This window comes from Pyxicephalus adspersus, chromosome 8 (assembly GCF_032062135.1).
Source record: "Pyxicephalus adspersus chromosome 8, UCB_Pads_2.0, whole genome shotgun sequence".
NCBI classification, from domain to species: Eukaryota; Metazoa; Chordata; class Amphibia; order Anura; family Pyxicephalidae; genus Pyxicephalus; species Pyxicephalus adspersus.
The window spans coordinates 48,827,723-48,852,206 of record NC_092865.1 but is presented as its reverse complement, the minus strand read 5'-3'; the positions used below and the strand labels follow the sequence as shown (position 1 = coordinate 48,852,206).

Sequence of the window (24,484 nt, the reverse complement as noted above, 5' to 3'; positions counted from 1 at the left end):
CACTTTGGAGAGATTAACATACAATCTCCTGAATGGATATAGATAGGTAAAATAAAAAATTGCCCAGAGTTTGGGCTTTGGATCTGATTTTAGTATCTGATGCTAGGCTTCACTTTAAGGAATCAGGGACACCCGGAACATTGATGGTCTCGTTCACAAACATGGCAACATTGGAGCAAATCACGCGCTGTCTGCAGATGGTATCTGCTATCTGGAAGCTCAATATACTTAAAGCTGATAACTATCTCCCTTCACTGCAGGTTATGAAAATTTGTTATCCACTCTGGTCCTTTGCCTCTTTTCCTTATTCAGGATAACAGTCTTTTTCCAATTATACTTAATTACTTACCTGCTGTAGATTCCTATGGGAGGACAATTCATTAACCCATTGTCCTGTCTAAAAAGCTGCTCTCCTTTCATTTAATTCTCTTTGCCCAGCAGTCTTCATTGATCACCAGACACAAAAAGCCACCGTGGCACAAGCTTAGCATACAGCTGCTGATGCTGATAACTAAAATCAATTCCTGCTTTGTAAATGTTAGGGTGCAATGGTGTAAAAAAACTGCGCCCCCCCCCCCCTTACAAAATATAGCTATTTCCATTTTCGGTGACCTCTGTTCCACTCCACCTATGAAGCAAAGTATAAGGCAGGTGGCTGTCTTTTTTGGGCAAAGGAGTCCATTTTATAGATTCACGGAAAAATGCCCTCTAGTACACAATGAAGTTACCCTCTGTGTCCCTATTTGCCCCCTACCCCTGAGCTAAACTGATCCACTCTGCAGATTTATTCTACACAAACCAGAAAACCGCTGGCTGTTAAATCTTGATAGGTATAAATTTGTGGAGGGGGAGTGCCTAACATTCAATAGGGTGCAGGGGAGTTAAAGCGGACCTAAACTCAACATTTTTTACTTTATATAAAAGGGTAGGCAACCCTTATATGTAAAGTAAAAATGTATCTCATTTCTCCCAGGATATCTCCCAGGATACCAACGTCATGCATCCCAGGAGGCTCTGGCTGCTCCTTCTGCGCATGCCTGATTTTCCACTAACAGGAAAGAGATGCTGATTTCATGTATGCGCACTGAGATCCGCTCTCTTTTTTCCCCCCTCACAGCGGGATACATCACCCAATCTCACACTTGGGAAGTACATGATTGGGTGACATAGCAAGAAGACTGGGAAAAAAAGATGGAAGGTGGCAGCACCAGGTGCTTGCTTAGCGCCGGGACGCAGGAAAATTCTGGGACGACGCAGTAAAGGATCAAGGGAAGGTCCAACGCCATCGAGGGGTCTGTGGGACTAAAAGTAAGTGTGCTTTTTTACTTTAAATTTAGTTCTTCTTTAACAATTTAAGGAAAGTCTAAACACCCTAAGGCTTCTTGCACATGTTGGGAGGGTGGGTATGTTATTTTCCCAAAGGTTAAAGTGGAATCAAACCTGCTACACACACCCGTCCCTATTCCATGGCAGGGCACCACAATCTTCTTCCTTCTTGTCTTCCTGATTATGAATTCCTGTCCATCCTGATTGGCTGGCCTGCATAGCAGTACATTCATTCCTGGCACATGCAGGGGAAGCCAAGATTGCTGGGTATCCTGGCAATCAAGAGCTGGCTGGGCTAAGCATGCAGCTTTTTTCACAGATACCCAGAGCGATCAGACAGGTAGGAGGGATCATTGTAAAAGGCACAGCGTTTATCTCTTTCTGCAATAATGACCGTCTTTAAAAAGTGGGACTTTTGTTACATTTTCAAACTTTAGGTCTGTATTTCCTACTCATTCTTCTTGGTTTTATATCTGATGTACATTATAGATCAGTCTGGTCTTAATGGCTACTTTATTGCTTATTTCTCTCCACTGCCATGGTCTTAATACATTGCACTGAGAGCCAAAAATCCTAAAACCATTGTGTGCTAGTTATCTAATTGGCTTTTTTCTTGGGCTGAATTGCAAAAATGCAGAATTAGCCACAGGGGTATTCATAGTTTGCTTCGTCTCATCTCTTATCGTTAAAGAGGAATAAACCCCTTCTTTCTTTTTTTGATGCAGATTTGATTCGATTTTACCTACTTAAATACCTTCTTTTATTAGCCCCCCCTTTTAACCCACCTGTTGCAATCCATTTATAAATAACAAAACTTCCTACACACTATATAATTGCCTAAGTTTGCCCTCTGCCCTTCCAGTACTGGAGATTGGTGATTAGAAAGCCCTTCCATGGCCATTGGCTGGTCCTGTTGTATATCCTCATAGCATCATGATGTTGCTGCTTGAGGTTTTCAGGACCCCCTGCTTATTTTAGCTTCTAATAGGCTATCTGTTTTACCTTTTTTGTTTTTGCTATAGCCCTGGCATAGTAATTACATGCAGGCTTGGAGGCTTTACAGATAAAAATTAAATTGGCCTGTGGATAAATACTGCCACCATCAGGCAGCAGTATGTATTTGCATTGCCACTTAATTCATTGTGTAACTGTTAAATACAGTTGCAATAATAAAAAATATATGAACAAAAATGTTATATATATATATATATATGTGCACTTTTTATATATAAATGTCACTTTTTTATTATTGTATGTAGCGTATGTTTAATAAAATAAAACCAACTAAATTCATTAGATCTCCTTAACAAATATTACACTTACCCAACACAGGCTGATGCTGTACCGATAAAGTTTATCATCCTTACGTAAATGTGTCAAAGCATTAAAAAGGGTTAATGGTTCCTCTCCTGCTTTTTTATTGACTTTTTTGGAATGTTACATTAAATGAATGCCAGCTCTGACACATGATTTATTTGATACAGTTTTTCTTCAGTGAAAGGAAAAACTACAGCAAGCAAGTCCCAATCATTATTTACGCTTGACAGATACTGTTAAAGAAAAATAAAGTCTGAAATGATAACAATACAATATAATACCTGCAATAAGGGAAGTAAAGCCCAATTACATGTGGAGATGAATAGATAGACAATCTGGATGCATTGCATCAGAATTCAGAGAGCGAGGATGAAAATCAATGGCCAATGATTCTCGTCCTGTCTTTTGCCATCTTGTTGATTAAAGGGGGAGAATTGGGCATGGAGAAGCTTTGCTTTCAATAGAAAAGCATCTCGCAGGAGAGAGAAAGAGTTCTGTTCCACCCTGATGGTTTACCAACGGCTGCTGCCCCGGACATGAAGAGGTTAAAGAAATATCGATAAAAGCAGCATGTTTATATAATATCTATTGTGTCAAATTATCACCCGTGGGAGGAATAATTACAGCATTATAACATACGCTCATTGATTTTAACATAATGGGGGCACTTTGAGAAACCGAGGAACGGTGTGATGACAAAGAAAAAAAAAACAGCAATTTTCTGGTAGTAGAGTTCTGAACATGAAGGCAAAAAATGACTGCAATATATTATCACAGTCAAAGGGAATGTGTGTGTGTATATATACATACATACACACACTAATATATATATATATATATATATATATAAACATTCCACAGCATGCAATGCTATGCAGACACAGGAGAGGGCAGCATGGTGGCTCAGTGGTTGGCACTCTGGCCTTTGAAGTGCTGGGTCACAGGTTCAAATCTCATCCAGGACACTATCTGCAAGAATTTGCAGGTTATCCCCATGTTTGTGTGGATTTCCTCTGGTACTCTCCTCTCACATTACAAAAACATGCAGTTGGATTAATTGGCTTCCCCCAAACTTGGTCTTAGACTCAGTTAATGACATATGACTATGGTAGGGACATTAGATTGTGAGCCCCTTTGAGGGACAGCTACTGGCATGACTATAGAGTTTGTACAGCGCTGCAGAATAAAATGGCGCTTAATAAATATTGTGTAAAAATAATTAGAATACTCTTTGTTTACATGAACAAACACAGCCCTAGCAGAGATAGGGCCTTTTGAATCGCTAAGGTATACATGGAATACTTAAAAGCTCCCAATTGACCCCAAAGAACAACTGGATAGTAGCAGCATAGGGTCATGGTGACAGGATATGGCCATGACTTTATACAGCCAATGCTGCGTCCTAAGCCAGTAGAGTGCTTCATGTAATACATGAATGCCTGCATGTGCATGCTCTGACTAATATATGTATAAGTGTGGACATATGTGTGTTCCTATGGCCACGCATGCAAACGTGCATTCTTCATGATGCTTCAATGTGCCATAATTTAAACCCTAACAACAGGATTAAAAAATAAATACCCTTGCAGTGGGGATTCCCCCAACAGTTAAAAGGAGAGGAGACGTAGTTCTAAATTGTGAGAATGAGGAGTCACCCCACAAACTGGAGCATCAGAAAGAACAGGAATATGCTGGCATCTGGCAGAATGAGCAAAAAGGAAAATGAGGGTCATTGAAAACCTGCAGTAAGCTGCAGCATTCTCTCAACCCCAGTCCCAACCATTCCCATTCAAGTGTGTATGTGTAAATGGGGTTATTTTTGATGTCCATGTTGCATTAACAAACCAAAATTCAGCATAAAAATGCAGCCCTGTGTCTAGTAGCTAAACCATTACCATAGGACCGACAAGCTTTCTCAAATATGAAATACAATCAAATTTTTTTTTTAAGTAAAACTCAATAAATTTTTAACACAGTTCCCAATGCAAGATCCCGCTATAGTATGCTGCCTTGTGGCCAAAAGCTACATTTTGATCTTTACCTTTTGCATTTTAGAAAACCAGGAGCCTGCAAGGTATCTATTAGTCAATTGATTATGAAATCTGTGGTGAAGGAATTCAGCAACAAGTTATATAAATAAACTGCTTGCAGCTCACAATAAAAGCTGCTTTGTCAGTCATGCCACTTGTTTCCCACTTTCCACAAAGCTGAAAATCCATCTTTAATCTTTATGGTCACCCAAAAACTTCACCTGTGCTGTTTCTTTTATCCAAGACTACCTTTTGTATGCTCTTAGGAAGTCACCATCTTTCCAAGGCCCCATTTTTGCAGTAAACCACAGCACTGTACCTACCTATACTGTAACTATGGCATACTTATCTGTGTTCCCAACTGCTCCCATTCAACTGTATGGGAATGGTTAGAAACCACTTTGTGCAAGAAATGCAAGCCGTTGTGTGGTGGGGTTGTGGCATGATTCTTGGAAGGGACATGTTGCTTCTGGCTGCGCCATTGCGTTACATTCTGAAAGAACCACAAAGCCAGAACAGACACAAGCGTAGCAGTTTGCTATGAATCTTTGAGCTGCTTTGGACTACAAGTGTGTAAAGGACCCACATTTTTTTAACATACTGTGAAGTAATACAGCAGTGAGGTCTTTTTTGTACAATGTGCAAAAATGTTCATAAATGTAATTTAAAATTGCATACATTTTAAAAACATAGCCTTAACCCTTTACTGTAACCACATGAACTCATCTAGCTACACAAAGTCAGCAGTGGTGGCTTCCAAATTTCTATCCTGCCACAGGTCCCCTCTCTGTACTACAAGATGTTCAACAGTGGTATGGTGCTGTCCTCCAGTGGAAGCCCAGTGGCATTTCTTCTTTGTGTCAAAGTATTTTGGTTCACCTTGGGGATTGCAAGTAATTAATTTACTCTTTAGTATTAATCTCCATAATGACTCTGATGCTTCGCAGCACACTGATAATCTGTAGCTGCTAGGAGCTCAACAAACAACAGGTTTGCAGATTTAGCAGCCTGAAAATTGTAACAAAACACATTCCACAAACGTTTATAAAGAGCTAAAAATTTGTACTTTACAGCAAGTGAATGTTGCTGCACAGCATGCTCTGTGAAGAGCCACATGTGTTGCAGGACTCCGTTTCTAAATAATGTCTTAAAAATTCAAGCATCCGGGTATGTGGCGAACTCTTTGCACACGTTCTCCGACTACCCCAATGCAGGAGTGCTGCAAATACAATTCTTTGCAATGTCTGGTTTTTCATATAATAGCAATGCAGCACCAGGGGCAAGCAGACTTGGAAACGAAAGATGTGAGATTGATGATATGTCTCTATTTCCCCCATGTTAAAAGGAGGAGGAGCCAAATGATGGTTGTATGATGCTGGATCTCAAAATAATAAAAGTGTATGTAAACCCAACACATTTATTGTTGTTTAAAGTTTGGAAGGGATAAAAATACTTATCAAGTTATTTTATAATGTCTCTATCTCTTTGAGGAGATTTTCCTTTACGCCCTGTCCTGGACACACAACAGGAACTGACCAGAACAATCCCAACAGTGAATGGATTTGTAATCTTAGAAAGTTGTCATAAAACTGGTGTACCAAATGGTAAATATTCTTCCACTTCTTGTCCTGATGACAACTCAAAGGGCTCTATTTAGAACTATTCCCCCAGCCGAATTCTCTGCAATTTGCTTGTGGTAAAATCTACTGTATTTTTTGCAGTATAAGACGCACTTTTTCTTCCCCAAAACTGGGGGGGAAAAGTTAGTGCGTCCTATACTACAAAGGTGTGATAAAATAACTAAAATAATATACTCACCCGATACCCGATCCTGCGTGTGTCTCTGGCTGCAGCAGCATCTGTCTCCTCTTCTCTCTGGCGGCAGCAGCACGTGTCTTCTCCTGTCTGTAAAGCAGAGCGAAAGAAGCCGGCACAGCGCCACCTGCTGTTCCCTGTCCTAACTGCCGTACAGTGGAAAAAAAGCACAGAGTGATCAGAAGGGGAATTTGAATGACAGAGTGATCAGAAAGAAATTTTGAATGACACAGAGTGATCAGAAAGGGAATTTGTAAGGCATAGAGTGATCAGAAAGGGAATTTGAATGGCACATGAGTGATCAGAAAGGGAATTTGAATGGCACATGAGTGATCAGAAGGGGAATAATCTTTCAGAATCTTTTTTTTCTAGATTTTCCTCCTTTAAAATTGGGTGCGTCTTATATTCCGGAGCGTCTTATAGGGCGAAAAATACGGTATTTTTCTAAAGGGTCTCCTATTAAAACAATGACTCGTTCTGCCACCTAGCGGTCAACTGTCAAAAGTGCACAGCTGTCTCAATTGGAAATAGGAAATAAATGAGCAAATTGAGAAGGAAATAAATTATAAATAGACCCCTATGGGCTCTATGTATTAAACTGAAAATCTGATATTGCATGGTGGGAATCAATTACTACCATTGAAACACATGGACCTGGAAGATCACAAGGAAATGTGATTCCCAGTTTTATAAACAGAGCCTTATGTATTTGTGATGAAGTGAAGAAAAAAAACGAAATAGATCGTGGGACACAGGAATAGTAGAGTAAAAGCTCCTCCTTCTCTTTTTTTTTTAAAGTCTTTAAAGCGTACCTAAACTCAGAAATTATATTTTACATAAAAGGGTAGACAACCCTTTTATGTAAGGTCAAAATTCATTTTTTTTTAATTGCAACATCCTTTAAATAAAAAAAAAAAAAAAAAAAAAAAAAAAAAAAAGTGCAGCACTGCCCCCTAATTTTCGAACGCAGTGAGATCATAAAGTTCTTTTCCAACACAAGGACACCTAATCTCGCGCCTGGGTCGGCTGACGTAGGAGGAAGTACCTGGAACTAGAGGCGAAGATGGCGGCGCTTGGAGTCGTATATCGGGACGACGCAAGACCCAATGGAAGACACCTCCGGACCGATCGACTGTGCAGCAGTATTAAAGGTAAGTGTATTTTTTTTTTGTGGGCATTTTTTTTTTAGTTTACTTCCTCCTTAAGCTCCTTTAATGAATGATTCCCGTCAATTTGTCTGACATTTGCTCAGAAGTGTTCAAATCTGTCCTTTTAATTCTTGTTCTGCCACCTAGTGGCCACTTGTCAAAGTGCACAGCTGCCACGATAGAAAATTCTTTATGTATTAAAAAAAAATTATGAGCCAATTAGAATGAATTGACAGGGGAATAATTTATAAATACCCCCCTATGGATATAGAATGCAAAAAAATAAATATAATAAAAAAAAAATAAAAAGTAAAAAAAAAAAAAAAAAAGTACAAATCAACATAAAAACATACTATACCCTCACGTCTTCTCTTTAAAGCAGAACTCCAGCTGTACAATTCTATTTCCAGGTCAGTAATTATTCATTTTCTATTTCCTGGAGCTCTGTTAAGAAACAATTAGTTCATTTGATCTTGATGCAAATTGGTTAGAATGTTCAGCATCCAAACAACCCAGAAGTCAAGGTTGAGGTTCCTATAAAGGAAATGAAAACGGCTTACTTGTGCCAGTACTGGGTGTCACCAATAAGGACCAAGTGGCGTTTGACAGATCCAATTTATTAAGCGTGGTAAGAATGGCAGGAACGAGTGAGCAATTTGCAGGCAGTGCCCTAATTTATCAGTCTCCGGTTCTTGGTGACCTGTTGGGGTGACACAGAGATTTGCAAACACAGCTCTGATGTCTGAGGCTTCACAGGTTGTTATCTGAGCATGAATGGAGGCCGTGGCGTTAATTGGGTTTTGTGTATGTACAGATATCTGGGAAAGCAGCAATTTGTATTGGTTTATACTCGAAGGGGAAGGGTCATGCTTTAAGCCTGCACTGTAAATATGACCTTTGTTACAAGTGGGAATTGTTTGAAGATGACTGAAAGAAAAAAGAAATCATAAAAAAGAAAAGCAATGCTGTAGCTAAAGACATTCAGGTTGTCACTTATCTAGAAAAAAAATGTATAGAATGGAAGATTTTGGAGTTGCTTTTTGAAAGAAAGAGCTGATCGTCTAGGGGTTCCGAGGAAGACTCATCGAACGTGGGAAACCTCTTAAATAGGTGCACTTTTATCTTCAGATAGAATAACTATATAGTAAACAAATGGCATAAAAAATATCTTTCCTTTATCCTTTTTCCATCTCAGTGCTGCTGGTTTCAGCTATGAGGAGAGATTAGCTGAACTGAATCTATTCTCCCTTGAGAAGAGATATATAAGGGGGATATGATCACCCTGTATAAATATATAGAAATGGTCCATATAGAAAACTCTTTTCCAAACTAGTCTTTTTAAGACCATTACAAAGGACAAGAGGGCAGTCTTTGTGTCTGGAGGAAAAGAAGTTTAAACCCTTGATAAGGAAGGGATTCTTCACTGTAAGGTCTGTGAAAATGTGAAATTGGCTCACTCAAGGAAGAAGTTTCAGCAAGTTCTATAGATTGCTTTAGGAAAAAGCTGGATGATTTCTAGAAGCACAGAATATAACTGGGGATTAAAGTTTTAAAGTAAAGATAGCAGAGACTGTTGATCCAGGGAATATCCGATTGCCTCATGGAATCAGGAAGGAATTTTTTACCCTGTTTGGGCAAATTGAACCGGGGTTATAGGGGTTTATTTGCCTTCTTTCCCTATAGGGTTTTATCTGGGATATGTTTATTTCCTAAGTCGTTGAACTTGATGGACCTATGTTTTTTTTATCCTAACTAACAATGTCACTATGATTTGCTCCTTTCCCTTCCAAACACTGTGTCTTGAGCTGCACATCAGTGCTCTGCATTGGCTTCTTGATAGACCATACCTGTGCCATGTTTATGGATGAGTAACAACACTGGACCACATTCAGAAGACAGAAACACAGTGTTGTCAACCCATAAAAGGAAGAGCCTAAACAAGCACCTTTATAGCAGGAATAATTCAAAGAAAGCCGCAGATTTACAACTATTGCAATTGAAATCACATATACATGTTAAAACCTATGAAATTTTAGGATTTACAGATACACATAAAACAGGAATTGATTTTTTATAGATATCTTCATACAATTTTTTGGCTTCAAAGCTTTCCTTCCTTCTTTAGCCCATGTGTCTTTTATCTCCCTCCTTTTGTAAATTCCATTCCCTCAGCACTAGTAAAAGCTCAGCAATCAGAGAGGGATCTATACGCCAGACACTCAATGAAGCTCTATTGGCTCTCCACTTCATGTTAACATCAAAAGAGCAAACAGGGCTTTGATAAGACAGCTGGGGTGGAATTATGCATTGTCTTACAGTATGGAGGATTTCAACAAGTACAGTCGTTGGGGAATAGGATAGCTATCTGGGCAACTTCACATAAGGTTTGTAAATCGGTCCAGGTAATGTTCTACATGCTTTTACTGAGTTTTGAAGATGTGATCCACTTTCAAGTTAAAATAAATGGTGGTGAACTTATCTTCTTGGGGGGTTTGTATTGGTATCGCATATATTAACTAATCAAAAAATGTGATGTATTGCTGCATGTATTTTTATTATCAATAAAGATTGTTTTGTAATTGGTTTTAACCTAATGTCCCTGTTGTTAGGGCAATTAGTACACCCAATAAAGGAGCAATGGCATCGGGACTAAATATTTTTGACTATCCTTCACTATTATATGAGGAGAGAGGGAAGTGGTTTATTAAACAGGTATAAATTTTATAAAGAAAAAAAATAAAATTGCCAATTGTTGATGATAAGCAACACACAAAGCAAATCAAATGTCCGATTCAACACAAATGTTAATTGCATTTAATGTTTTCTAAAATGATTGCCTGCTTTCCCAGGAGTTCATCTTTAAACCTAAACCCATATTTTTCCCTTCAGCACTTCTCCCTTAGATCAGACTTCAGTCGTTTAGAACGACGTATTAATATGTATTTAGAACCATTACGCCTCTCTTCACATGTACAATTCACATCAGCTTAAAGGCAGTATTAGTGCCTCGGCAGAGAAGTGAGTAAAGTGAGCAGAGTTGGGATTGTTGCCGGATGGCTGCTATATTTAACAAGCTACACTTTCTTTCTGCACATTAGACACAGACAATTGACTGTTCGCTATTTCCTCCGAAACATCCTACCCAGAGAAAGTGACTGCTGGAAATGAAAACAGCAAACTGAAATAATATGTAGCAAAAGAATGTTTTCTTACTGACGCGGGAAATCAAATGTATCCATCCATCTGTCTGTCTTTGCAAGAAAACATTTTGCATTCATGGATGTTTTGTACGATTGTATACAGCTCCTATATATGGCCTGATTCTCATGCAAGTCATAACAATAGAAGAGTGATGCCTTCAAATTCACAGACCCATTGGGCCTAATTTTTTAAAGCTCTCCAAGGCTTGAGCGGATACACTTTCATCAGTGAAGCTGGGTGATCAAGCAGACCTGGAATGGATCCGATACAGGATTAAAAACATTTGCTAGCAAATGACTTTGAAGAAAACCATTCCAGGTATGCTGGATCACCCAGCTTCACTGATGAAAGAGTATTTCTCCAGCCTTGGAGAGCTTTATTAAATCATGCCCAATGGGTCTGATACCTTAAAGCTCTCAAAGATTGGAAATGGTGGACTATCAAAAGAGGACCTGGGGGATCCAGCAAACTTCCCCAACGATAGTCTATCTTCTCCAGTCTTGGAGAGCTTTGATAAATCAGACCCAATTAGTTGGGTATTGCACTCAGTTCAGTTGCATATGGAAGTATTGGACCACAGTTTTGAAACTTGACCTTGACAATTATTTATCAACTTATATATGCAATGCTGGGCTGCAAGCCCTCTCCTACCTTACAGCAAAACAATGGCTTCTCATGAAATAGAATATATACTGCAACACTTTATTATGAAATCCACTTTATTGATTACATTCATCTGCACATACAGTCCCATAGGTGATTATTGAGGCTGCCATTAAAGTCCACCCTATGCAGCCTCTGTTGCACTGCTCCTGAATTCAGAAGAGAGTTTTCATTCTCACATATTAATATTATTAATAATAAAAATGATTTATACAGCCCCAACAAATTATGCAGTCCAATGAGAAGACATTGCAGGGGCCTGGAGCTTGTCAATCAGCACCTGGCCACACCTTGCCCCGCCCATTTTTTTATTGGCAGTTTTGCCATTGCTGCTGAAACCCTACCACTGTGATCTGCAGTGTATGAGTGAGGAGTGTGAGACACAAATAAAGAACGATTTGGATCAGTCAGGAACTTTCCTAGATGGACGCACCACATGATAACTGAATTTGGTCTTATTTATTTATATAGGAGTTCTTGGTTGTATTTTAAGGCAGTGCTTAACCAAGAAACTAAATGGATTTTTTAAGTTTGTAGTTAGTGAGTAAATTGTCTAACTTTGATTTTTGCTATTTCTTCTTTTTGAATTTAGTTGCATTTAGCATTCTGCTGTGCTGGGATTTGATTTTCTAATTGACCCCCTGTGCTGCAGTGTGTAGGAGTGACTACCAGCTCCATAGAGATGAATAGAAAAACTGGGCTGGGCTCTCTCATTCATCCCTATGAAGCTGGTAGTTGTGCCCGAAAATAAACACTGTAAAAGCTGAACAGTATATAAAGGAGGGAGGTATCCATGCAGGGACTTTTTTGGATAAGGGTATATCTAACATGTAGCTAACATGGTTAAACATTTTTTTTTTACAAAGGTCTGTTATTTGAGGCTGTTATGCAAACCCAGGGGCTGGGAGCCAATGTGTGTTCTCAGCATGAGATCGGGCAGATTAAAAGGCAGCACCTGTCATTCATCAGCAAGCCTGCACAATAGCAATATTAAAGACTAAAAATAGTTACATTGTAAAACAACATAAAATAGCCAAGGGGAAAGCACCAGATCCATGTTCATATACTTTCATTGAAGAAAAAAAAACCAAAACTTTTTATTGATGCCAAAACACAACTCAGAAAGCCAATGCACTGCTATACATGTTTACATGCAACAATATCAAACTACCGAACTGCACCAGAGCCCTGGGACCGTATAATGTAACAACGCATCCACAATTGTTATTTCACAAGCAAAGCTTTGACCTACTGACATGAAAAGACTTATAATAAAATAAGTGCAGCCTACATCATTCAATACTTATTGGATTACAATCATTGTTCATGACTTGTGATGCTGTTGCACGTGTGCTTTGTATTGCCAATGCATTTCATTATTTGAGGCGAGACTAGAAGAACTCTGTAAAAGATAGTTTGTACTTACCTTTATGGCTGAATTAAATTTTCTCTGTCTTTATAAGCTTTGAGCTATCCAACACGTTTCCAGGTGGGTCACCTTGCGTGTCCCCCAATGGCCACTATGGTTCCTTCTGCCAACTTCACATCACTACAGGATGACTAACCCAGCAGGGGGGACCACAGCATGGTGCAGGGGTAGCAAGTTATTGACCCACCTAGAGAGACAAATGCCAGCAGCAGCCAGGTAAAGGGAAGTATATTGCCTCTCAAGCAGATGATAAATTAAAATTACCTTGTCACCACAGAGTCACTTGTACACAATGCATACCCTGCAAAAAGGAGAAAAAATATGCTTGCCTTTCCAGCAGCCTGTGTGATAGCTGGTGCTTTGCTTCTCTTTGGCCACTAAGGATATGAGATACTTTTGGTGGGTCATGGACAGCTTGCTACCAATACCATATGTTGCATTTGCCCCTACATGCTCTGGTTGCCTCCAGAGCTTATATATGGATTTTGTGGGAGGAACCACAGCGCCCTGCAGAGGACACATCCAATAATATATTTGAGAAAAGCAGTGACTTGAGCTCATAAGGACAGCGAAAATTTATCTCATCACCCAACAGACAGGTAAGTATACATCTTTACCTGTGTATAGCGTTATTCCAGTCTCACTTCCACTAAAAGCTAAAAATAATTGAATATTCTCCAACTTAGAAATATAAACCAAAATACAATATGTACGTGTCTAAATCTTTCAGCATGAGAATACTTGGTCACACATCAAAAACAGCTGTGCAGACATACCACACATTAGAAAAAGACACATTTTCAGTTTTCTCCATGGAATGGTGGTCACCCTAGAATGAAGGTAACACTTATTGCAGTGATCTCCCCAGCCCCTTTAGCTGGGCACACCACCCGGCTGTTTTTGGGTAGTGAATAAACAGCTGTGTCACAATACAGGGGCTGCCATTCACCTACAGCTTCTTCACAGCCAGCCTAAAAGAATCTTAGGGGAGAACACTGCACTGGTATCTGAATGAAAACAAGACTACACATAAAATAACCAATAAAGTATTTGATTAATAACACAAAAACCTCTAGCAAATTTTGTAACATGGAAGCAGCAACAGACATGTGGACAAGTTTTAGCTTTTTCTTATTTTTTATGCATCTCTAAACTGAATGTGAAATCTGACTTCTATCAGCTAAGAGACGTTAGGTACAAAACAGAAGCTACGTAGGTATAATGGTTTGGCACCCTGTATAGTGGCCCTCATTTATTAAAGCTATCCAGCAAACCTGGAATGGATTTCTTCAAAGTAATTTGCTGTTTACTCCTAGCATATGTTTTGAATCCTGGACCAGATCTATTCCAGGTTTCCTGGACCACCTAGCTTCACTGTGGTGAAAATGTATCCTCTCCAGCCTTGGACAGCTTTAATAAATAAGGGCCTGTGTTTAGATAATGGCAATTTATACCCTGGTCACCCTCTGGGAGCTCAACCTTTAGGCTAGGTGATTCTTTTCTTTTTTTTTATCCAGCTATTGTTGTAATGCATCCATCACATTCCTCTATGTATGCAATTTGGTGATTTGAGAACACCATTTGTTAAAGATTCTTCTACAACCAACACCTCTGAAAGTGTCTATTTCCTGGTTTCCCCCTGCAACGTTTTGTGGTTTTACCTACCAAACTCCACATGGCTGCAAGGCACAGTTCTGAGGTGGATGTCAGCGGAAGCAACCACAGAGCACTGAAGGGGGCCAGGAGATCAACAGTTCAGGTACAGTCTGCTTCACCTGACAATTTCTCCTTATCATTGATCACCGGCACCAAAAGTTTTAACGCTTTATAGTAAAAACCTTTCAGGGCAACTAAACCCTTTCTGGCTCTGTCTAAATCCAGCAAAATCCAAAGGTATGGCTGGATATCTACTTCAAGGCATGATTAAAAAATAAAAATAACTTAAAAAACCCACTTGGGTCCTATGGTTGAAAGTAATTAATTACACCTGAAGTAAAGAGCTTAGAAATGTTTCTATTCATTCTAGTCTATTTTTCATTACTAATAAATCTGTTGACCAACCAGCAAAAAGAAGTGCCAAAATCTCCTGGTAAGTAAAAGTGCTTCTACGCTGCTTTTTCTTTTTTTTTGCCATCCAGAATCAATGCAAATATTTGAAATAAGCAAATGCCTGGGTGGAAAAACTTGACCCATGCCAGCATGTTGCAAAGAAGGATCTTTGCTCTTTGGGTGAAAGTAGTGGTCTCTCTGCAGAGGTCTGACCCTCCCCTTGCTGATTCAGAGCTGCAGCATTAGTAGGGAGCACACATTTTTTTGATTGCAGCGCAATAGGTTGACTCAGGAGGGGGTGTGTCAGCAGAGAGATCACTGCTTCCACATAGAGAGCGAGGGTCAGTTTCTGCAGCATTTTGTCATGATGCACTTTTCATTTATTGAGACGATTTATTGATATTCAATGTTAAAAAAAGCAATTTGTAACTTGAAAATTATCGTTAAGACCATACCGGTCTGACACTTCCCTATGTACCATAAAGGTGTACCTGTGCATTGTGTGCGTTATATTTTCCCTGTCATCTACATCTGTGTGTTGTCCTCCTGGTCTGCTTTTAAATGAACAAAGAAATTCTTGCCCACATTGGATGGCACTATTGAATAAAATAAATGATCGATCTGTCGGGTTTGGTGCCATTGTTTGAAAGAAGCATTTAGGTAAGGAATCTTTTGTGAATGGCATATATGTATCATCTGCCTGTCTGCACGTTTACTGCACTTTATGCGCAATCATTGCTCTTTGCCTTATTAAATAGGCTTCAATGTCTCTTTTTTCCTAGTTCTTTGTTTTTACGATTTGTGTGTGTTTTTTGTGCCACCTCCCAGGTTTCTCTGTTTCCCCCCTTGTACACTTCCTCTGCTCCCATCTAGGGAATTCCCATTCTACACCAGTCCTTTGTAGTAAACGGCAGAGAACGCAGTAGTATTTTTTTTAAAAAAAGGCTCATTCCTACCTGCATCCTCCATCCTGCGGAGGCAAAGCATCAAATTCCTCCACCAGCTTGGCATAGCTGCTGCCGGGAGGGAAAGCCAGCACCGAGCCGTGATGGTATTCAGCTGGAACAGGGAAGAAAGACAGAGGAGAGAGATGGTGCTATGCTGTCACAGTGCAGCCCATCGCTTGCCTACGTTGCACGGGGAGCCCAGTGTGTCTGCTGCACACAGCGCAGGGGGCTCATCACCTCTGAATGCGAGCTTCTGCATGCAGCCTCTCCACATGTTCCCCCTGCAGTGACAGAACACAGAGGGGAACACACAGATGGCTCTGCTCAGGCCTGCATGCAGGGTGACTTAATGCTGCATGACGGATCACCATTTATATGTTCTGAAAGAAGAAGAAGAGAAAAAAAACATTAACCACTTTGCTATTGAAGGATATTGCCAATATTAAGCTGTATTGCTGTGTGCTGCACTGCTACATGATTTTTTTTTACATTTTCACATTTTTTATTAAATGTTGTTTGTAATAGTCAGGTATTCATTAGGTAACTAATAAAAGTGAAACTAAAATCCAGTGAAAAAAATATTCTTCTAGTGTTCTTCAGTTAAATAGCATTTCTAAGAATAATTGAAGGCAGGCGTAGAAGTCACAGCACTGACGCAGGTTTTAGGAGTAAACATTGTACTGTGGTAATTGATATCTATTCTTACATCCTGACATCATGTTGCCCTGCCGTGACCAATTACCTGACGTTGGGCTATGTTATAGGGATCTCTGGTTTACCCAGATTCTTAATGGCACACTGTGCCATAATTCTGCCCATTTATACCCTGAAAACTGACACCATACAATGCTGTTGTGAGCTCCAATCTATATTATCCCTAACTCTTCATTGTGAGCTTCAACCAGTCCATAATACCCATGCAGGGTTGCTTTAGGATCCTAACTGTTCATACCACTGATACCACACTGCTACTGCACCCTCATACCTATATTACTACTGATATCCACATATGCTCCTGTGAGTTTCATTATCCCTGACACCACACTGCACCGCTATGGGTTTCTACCTATATTACAACTGACACCACACTGTGAGCCCTTATATTACACCTAGAACTGTGTTACTGTGAGCTCAGATATTACAATTATTATTACACAGTATTTATATATTGCCAACATATTACACAGTGCTGTACAAAGTCCATAGTAATGTCATAGCATTTTTTTTAGGGAAACCATTTAACCTAACTGAATGCTTTTGGGGGGAAACCAGAGTACCCAGTGTGGAACCCACACAAAGACAGGAAGAACCTGTTAACTCAATGCAGATAGTGTCCAGGCCAGGTTTTGAACCTGTGACCTAGCACTGAAGGCAGAAAGCTAACCCCTGAGTCACAGTGCTGCCCATATTGACACCACACTGTGTTACTGTGAGCTCCTATATTACTACTGACACCACACTATGCTGCTGTGAGCTCCTGTCTGTCCAGATTCCTGATACCACAAAGTGCTGCTGAGAGCTTCTGGCTACTCTGACATAGAACAATCTACTAAAACTTCCACCTAAAATGACAATGGAAGCCAAAACGTATCTGGGGGTAAAGCCTGTCCCCTTCACCGGGCTTGTGGTATTTGCTGTAGTTGATATTAGCAGTACATGGATAAGAGCACTAAGCACCCAAGGCGAAAAAGCCAAAGTGAACTCCCCATCATACTGTGAACTACGTCAGCAGCCTAGATTGAAGGTCCTTTATTTTTGAGTTGAAGCACACAGGGTAGCTGCCTTTTCTACCCTATGAGCCATTGGATTGCTGAGCCAATGCTTTGTAAAGTAGTAATTGCTGCTTGCATGCTTTTAAGCAGTTAGTCATTTGGCTACCATTGTGATCTTTATTGGACAATTTTATTTGTAAAAAATTGTTGTGTGGTGCCCCTATTTTTGCTTTAAGTTTCACCACTCAATGACATTGGGTTCAATTAAACCTGAGCATGGAATTGCCATTAGAAATTATCTCCTTATCTTAGACCATGCAGGTCCAGTTGCTGCAGCCATATCATCCCACCCATATGAGGGTCAGGAAGACTACTTCCAAAGTATTAGAGGTGTGAAACTGTAATGAAACACTTGTATCCAATGGCCATCCACACATTATCCACCCAAATCAGCCTGCAACAGCCTCCTTCTTTTAGCAATATCCCTGTCAGTCTGTTTGTATTTCTCTGATCCCTGGCCGCTTGTGTTTTCTTTTTCAGCTTCTACAATCACAGAGAGTATTAAAAAATAATAAAAAGCTAGCTCAGTGAAATGAAATGGGATTTGATCTTTTTTGCCATAATGAACCGCATACTAATGAGCTTTCCACCGCTGCATCAATTATCCCCCATCAGTTCACATCGTACAGTACCCAGCCACAACAATAGGCTTGTTTATTTGAGCGTTCCCTAATTTTGTTGTTAACATATGACACTCCGGAGCAACGAAATGAGTGGCGGACTTGAGAGGGACTGACAGAGGCCACCGAATGTCAGAGGATACGGGTCTCATGGATGTCAAACAACTCTTTACATAGATTTTTGAGATCACCTTTATTTTATCATCCGGAGTTGCACTTTACACATTGTGGGGTACTGAGGCTGAAGTGTAACAGTCATCTTGGTTTCTCACACAGGGTATTTCATATGAGCAAAGCAAACGTTTTGTTTTCTCAAAAAGTTATTAGGTTCTCGAGCTTATTCGAACTGTAAAGTCTGTGGGTAAAAGCCTCCATCTCCTAGCTTGTTATAAGTTTTAGCTGTTCATATATAAGTGAACTGACTGATGCCCAGGCTTTTCCTCTCTCTGCTGGGTGAAAAGGCCGAGAATCCAAAAACAGGTATTGTTGAGGTAGCCCATTAGGAGATGTATTATTAGTCAGGAACTGACCTGAATTTAGGTAGAAGCATGAACCAGCAGTTCTGCTTGCTGCTTTCCAGGACAAACCTGCTTGCACTGTACCTTGGTATCCCTGTCCTACTCATGTTGCAAATGAAGGGTAAGGGCTAAAAAGAATTTTGAAGTCCCAAATAGGGTCAATAGGAATTTGAAACAAGTTGAAAAAAGGTGTCCATTACAGAGGAGCAAATGACTCAAATTGAGCAAGATGGTTTGAAAAGTTCCTTTCAGATGCACAGAACAAAACAGCCGAATCTGTTACCTTTAAAAGAAAAAAAAATTGGGATTAGGCAAAGCTTTATACCGTGTTTCCCCGAAAATAAGACCTACCCCCAAAATAGGACCTAGCACTTTTCCCCCAACCTGCCCTAATATAAGACCTACCCCGAAAATAAGACCTAGTAGAAAAAGAAAAAAAAAAAATAATACTCACCGAGCGGGAGACAGCGGGAGACAGCGGGCGTACACACTCCGGAGCCGCACAAGCCGATGCTTGCCTTGTAGTTCCGGCTCCTGTCACAGGCGGAGTGATATTACATGCACTTCGCCTGTCAGAAGCCAGGAACTCGGCTCGCGTCTTCTGATAAGGTAAGTTTTTTTTTTTTATTTTAACCAGCACAATTACGGTATAAAAATAAAAAAAATAAATAAAAATGTGAGCAATCATTGCCCCAGCCACATTTTGTGCTGATTTTAGGTTTGTAAGGACAAGCTGGCTGATTTAATACAGTAACAGTGCAAGAAGAGAAATGCTGAATTCAGTAACCAATACCGGTAGCAATGAATCAATGAAGAGTTTAATTTACAATTGGGTCACCATATAAAACTCTCAATTGTACATTGTTCTACATGAATATGGTAAGTGTTTTTTTTCATTAAAAAAAGTATATAAGACCTACCCTGAAAATAAGACCTAGTGTGTTTTTGGAAGCCCAAAAAAATATAAGACAGTGTCTTATTTTCGGGGAAACACGGTAGATAAATAGATATAGATTCAGATAAAATAAAAAAAAGAACTGGTGATTTCCCTTCTGTATTAGGCATTCTTATCTGCCTGTCTACCCCATGGAACTGTCAAAATTACTGCATGTAAAGCTCAGCTTTGGTAGCCAGGATACTCGGCAATCTCAGCTTCCCTTGCAGTTATGGGACCAAATGAGTGTCATCCTGGCCCGGGCAATTAAGATGGCCAAAGATGGCACCTTCTACCTAAAAAAGAGAAGGCGGCACCCTGCGATGGAATAGGGATAGGTGAATATTGTGGGGTTTTGCTTTATTTTACCTGTCTACCAGGGGTACTAAGACACAAGGGAGATATTTGGCAGCAGCAAAGGTAAAGCTTCTCTGGAAACAGCAGAAGCAAATATAAGGCAGAAACAGACTTTGGAGTAGCCTTTGCTCTCTTTCTCCCAGACATTTTCAGGATATCCAAACAAGTCAAAAATACCACCATATTAAGACTTCCAGACATCTGAATTTGTGAAACTTGTTCAGCCATCATTGAGTCATGTTGGGAGACTGTTGATCAAGGAGATATCCAATTGACACACAAGATCAGGAACGAATTTTTTTGCCCCCATTTGATTGAAAATTGAACTGGGCTTTAAAAGGGTTTTTTTGCCTTCCTCTGGATTAACTATGTCTATAGGCTTTTATTGTGGGATATATGCCTTTCCCTATTGTTTAAACTTGATGGACTTATGTCTTTTTTATATTTGACTAACTATGTAACTATCATCCTAGGTCACCATCAATGTCCTGGACGATGACACAAAATGAAAATCCTGGGGCCGGGGCAGTTTGTGGCTCAGTCTCTGCCACATATCAGCTCCTGCTGAAGCCTCCCATCTTATGACTTGTTACATTGTTGTATATATATATATATATATATATATATATATATATGTTATGTCTGCATACAAAATTCAATGTTGCAGTCTGATCACTGGTGGATAGGATGATGATTTTTATATACAAACAATGGAGTTATCAATTAACAATAATACAGCCACTGCATGTTGTGACATGTCAGGAATATATTCATGCAGATATAACATTACTGGAATGTTCATGTTAATAAAAAAGTGATTTCATTTCACGGTAAAGGTTTGCTTGATAGGGGCTTCAGTCTGTCCCAGTACCATATTCTTCATTTTTCTCAGTAAAAAGCTTGACTGTGCTAAGCTGCATGACGCCACAGTACCACGGCCGGCTGTATAACAATACCCAGGGATCCTTGCTGCCCGGGGACATCTGATAACATGATTCACTTAATGACATTGTGTATCGGGCAAGAATTCTGAGGCTGTGAGGCTGCGAGTTGGGAATCCGCAGAGGAAAAGGGCTGCAGAGAGGGTGTTCAGCCTCTCAGATGCAATTATATCGCTTGTGCGGTTCAAACAGCAAACTGGAAATGGCCATTAACCCATGCTGGCTTTTCTTCCTCGCTTATATAACAGCCTATCAATGCCATCTGCAGATGTTGTTGTATTGGTAAATGACAAGTTCAAATGCTGAGGCAGGAATCCCAGCCCATTCTTAAGGTGATTGTGACACAAAAGAAACAGGAAAAATCTTGATACAGTAAAAGCAATCGAAACATTTTAAAAAGGTGTGCAATAGGCAAAATATATCAGTTTGTTTGTATTTTTTTTATAGAGTTTTGGATTGAATTGGTCCCCACTTTGTGCAAGCAGAAAATGAAAGCAACTTCTGTAGCCAGACAAAACAGCATTTCTCTTGGCATTGATTGGCTGAACAATCTGCATCTTTCTTGGGTTTCTTTTATATTGCACCAGCAGCAGAGCAGAAAGAAAATGAAACCATGGAATGACAGGTGGAAGGAGTAATTCCATATAAATAGGTTTGTGAGAGCAGCACCCATCTGGTCCTTGAATTTTTTAGACATAATAACACGGGCTAGTCTGTTGGTGTCTTCTGAGTCTCAATGAGTTCAGTGGTCTGCACACTTCTGGGGTCTGCACTTGCTGTGTCCATTAAAAAGGGGTTCTCATCATCCCTGTGGTATTTTTTCATGCCATGAAGAATTTGACAAAAGGAGCAGAACACGCAGAGCTGGGTGAGGACAACCAAATCTTCTAGGTGGACAGGAAGATGAATTTTTGCAGAATGATCCAATTGCTGGAGTACATAGGACATACAATGTGCTGTCATGTCTCCAGGAAAAAAACTCAGGGGTTGTCCTTTGTTTCGTGGTTTCCTAGGAGCTTGGATGAATATCCTGAAAGCTGAATGGTGGACAAATCAGGGGGGATAATGGAAAACAGCAATGCCACCAATGATTGGGGCTCATTTTACCCACCGACACCAATTATTGGGGCTCACTTTACCCACCGACACCAATGATTGGGGCTCATTTTACACACCGACACCAATGACTGAGGCTCATTTTACCCACCGACACCATTGACTGGGCTTCACTTTACCCACCAGGACCAATGATTAGGGTTCACTTTACCCAATGACACCAATGTTTGGGGCTCATTTTACCTACAGACATCATTGATTGGGGTTCACTTTACCCACCGGCACCAATGCTTGGAGCTCATTTTACCCACTGACACCAGTGATTGGGTTTCACTTTACCTACCCGCACCAATGATTGGGGCTCATTTTACCAACCGACACCTAATACTGGGGCTCATTTTACCCACCGGCACCAATGATTGGGGCACATTTTACCCACCAGCACCAACGATTGGGGCTTATTTTACCCACCGACACCATTATTTGGCGTTCACTTTACCCACGGGCACCAATGATTGGGGCGCATTTTACCCACTAACACCTATGATTTGGGCTCATTTTACCCACAGCCACCAATGATTGGGGTGCAATTTACCAACCTGTACCAATGATTGGGGTTCATTTTACCCACCGGCACCAATGATTGGGCTGCATTTTACCCACTGACACCTATGATTGGGGCTCATTTTACCCACCCGCACCAACGATTGTGGCTCATTTTACCCACCGACACCACTCATTGGAGTTCACTTTACCCAGCAGCACCAATGATTGGGGCTCATTTTACCCACCTGCATCAATGATTGGGGCTCAATTCACCCACTGACACCATTGATTGAAGCTCATTTTACCCAGTGGCATCAACGATTGGGGTTCACTTTACCCAGCAGAAACAATGACTGGGGCTCACTTTACCCACCGACACCAATGATTGGGGCTCATTTTACCCACTGACACCAATGACTGAGGCTCATTTTACCCACCGACACCATTGATTGGGCTTCACTTTACCCACCAGGACCAATGATTAGGGTTCACTTTACCCACCGACACCATTGATTGGGGCTCATTTTACCCACCGGCACCAATGAATGAGGCTCATTTTACCCACCGACACCATTGATTGGGGTTCACTTTACCCACCGGCACAAATGATTGGGACGTATTTTACCCAATGACACCAATGATTGGGGCTCATTTTACCCACCAACACCATTGATTGGGGTTCACTTTACCCACCCGCACCAACAATTGGGACACATTTTACCCAGCAGCGCCAATGATTGAGGCTCATTTTACCCAGCGACACCATTGATTGGGGCTCACTTTACCCACCAGCACCAACAATTGGGGCGCATTTTACCCAGCAGCGCCAATGATTGAGGCTCATTTTACCCACTGACACCATTGATTAGGGTTCACTTTACCCACGGGCACCAATGCTTGGGGCGCATTTTACCCACTGAACCTATTTTTGGGGCTCATTTTACCTACCGGCACAAACGATTGGGGCTCATTTCACCCACTAACACCATTGATTGGAGCTCATTTTACCCAGTGGCATCAACGATTGGGGTTCACTTTACCCACCAGCACCAATGACTGGGGCCTTCTTTAGCGACCGGCACCAATGATTGAGGTGTATTTTACCCACCAACACCAATGATTGGGGTTCATTTTACCCACCGGCACCGATTGGGGCTCATTTTACCCACCGACACCACTGATTTGGGTTCACTTTACCCACCAGCACCAATGATTGGGGCGCATTTTACCCACCGGCACCATTGATTAGGGCTCATTTTACCCACGACACCGTTGATTGTGGTTCACTTTACCCACCGGCACCAATGACTGGGATGCAATTTATCGACCGACACCTATGATTGGGACTCATTTTACCCACTGGCACCAACAATAGGGACGCATTTTAACCATAGACACCACTGATTTGGGTTCACTTTACCCACCAGCACCAATGATTGGGCCACATTTTACTCAACAACACCAATAATTGAGGCTCATTTTACGTACCGACACCATTGATTGGGGTTCACTTTACCCACCAGCACCAACAGTTGGGGCACATTTTACCCACCACCAATGATTGGGGCTCATTATACCCACCTGCACCAATGATTGGGGCTCATTTTACCAACCAATCTGTATTACTGCGGCTCATTTTACCCACCGACACCTATGATTGGGGCTCAATTTACTCACTGACACCACTAATTTGGGTTCACTTTAACCACCAGCTCCAATGATTGGGGCTCATTTTACCCACCGGCACCATTGATTGAGGTTCACTTTACCCACCGGCACCAATGATTGAGGCTCATTTTACCCACCGACACCTAT

The 24,484-nt window shown here is 40.7% G+C and overlaps 1 protein-coding gene across 1 annotated transcript in view; it reads right to left on the bottom strand.

Moving 5' to 3' along the window:
- The window catches only part of GRIP2 (glutamate receptor interacting protein 2), a 212,701-nt gene extending 196,387 nt beyond the window's left edge, over positions 1-16,314 (bottom strand). Inside the window, exon 1 of the mRNA XM_072420513.1 lies at positions 15,935-16,314. Coding sequence (XP_072276614.1) covers positions 15,935-15,989 — 55 coding nt within the window. The 5' untranslated portion in view covers positions 15,990-16,314. The remainder of the gene's footprint in view (positions 1-15,934) is intronic.
- Between the last annotated feature and the right edge of the window lie 8,170 nt (positions 16,315-24,484).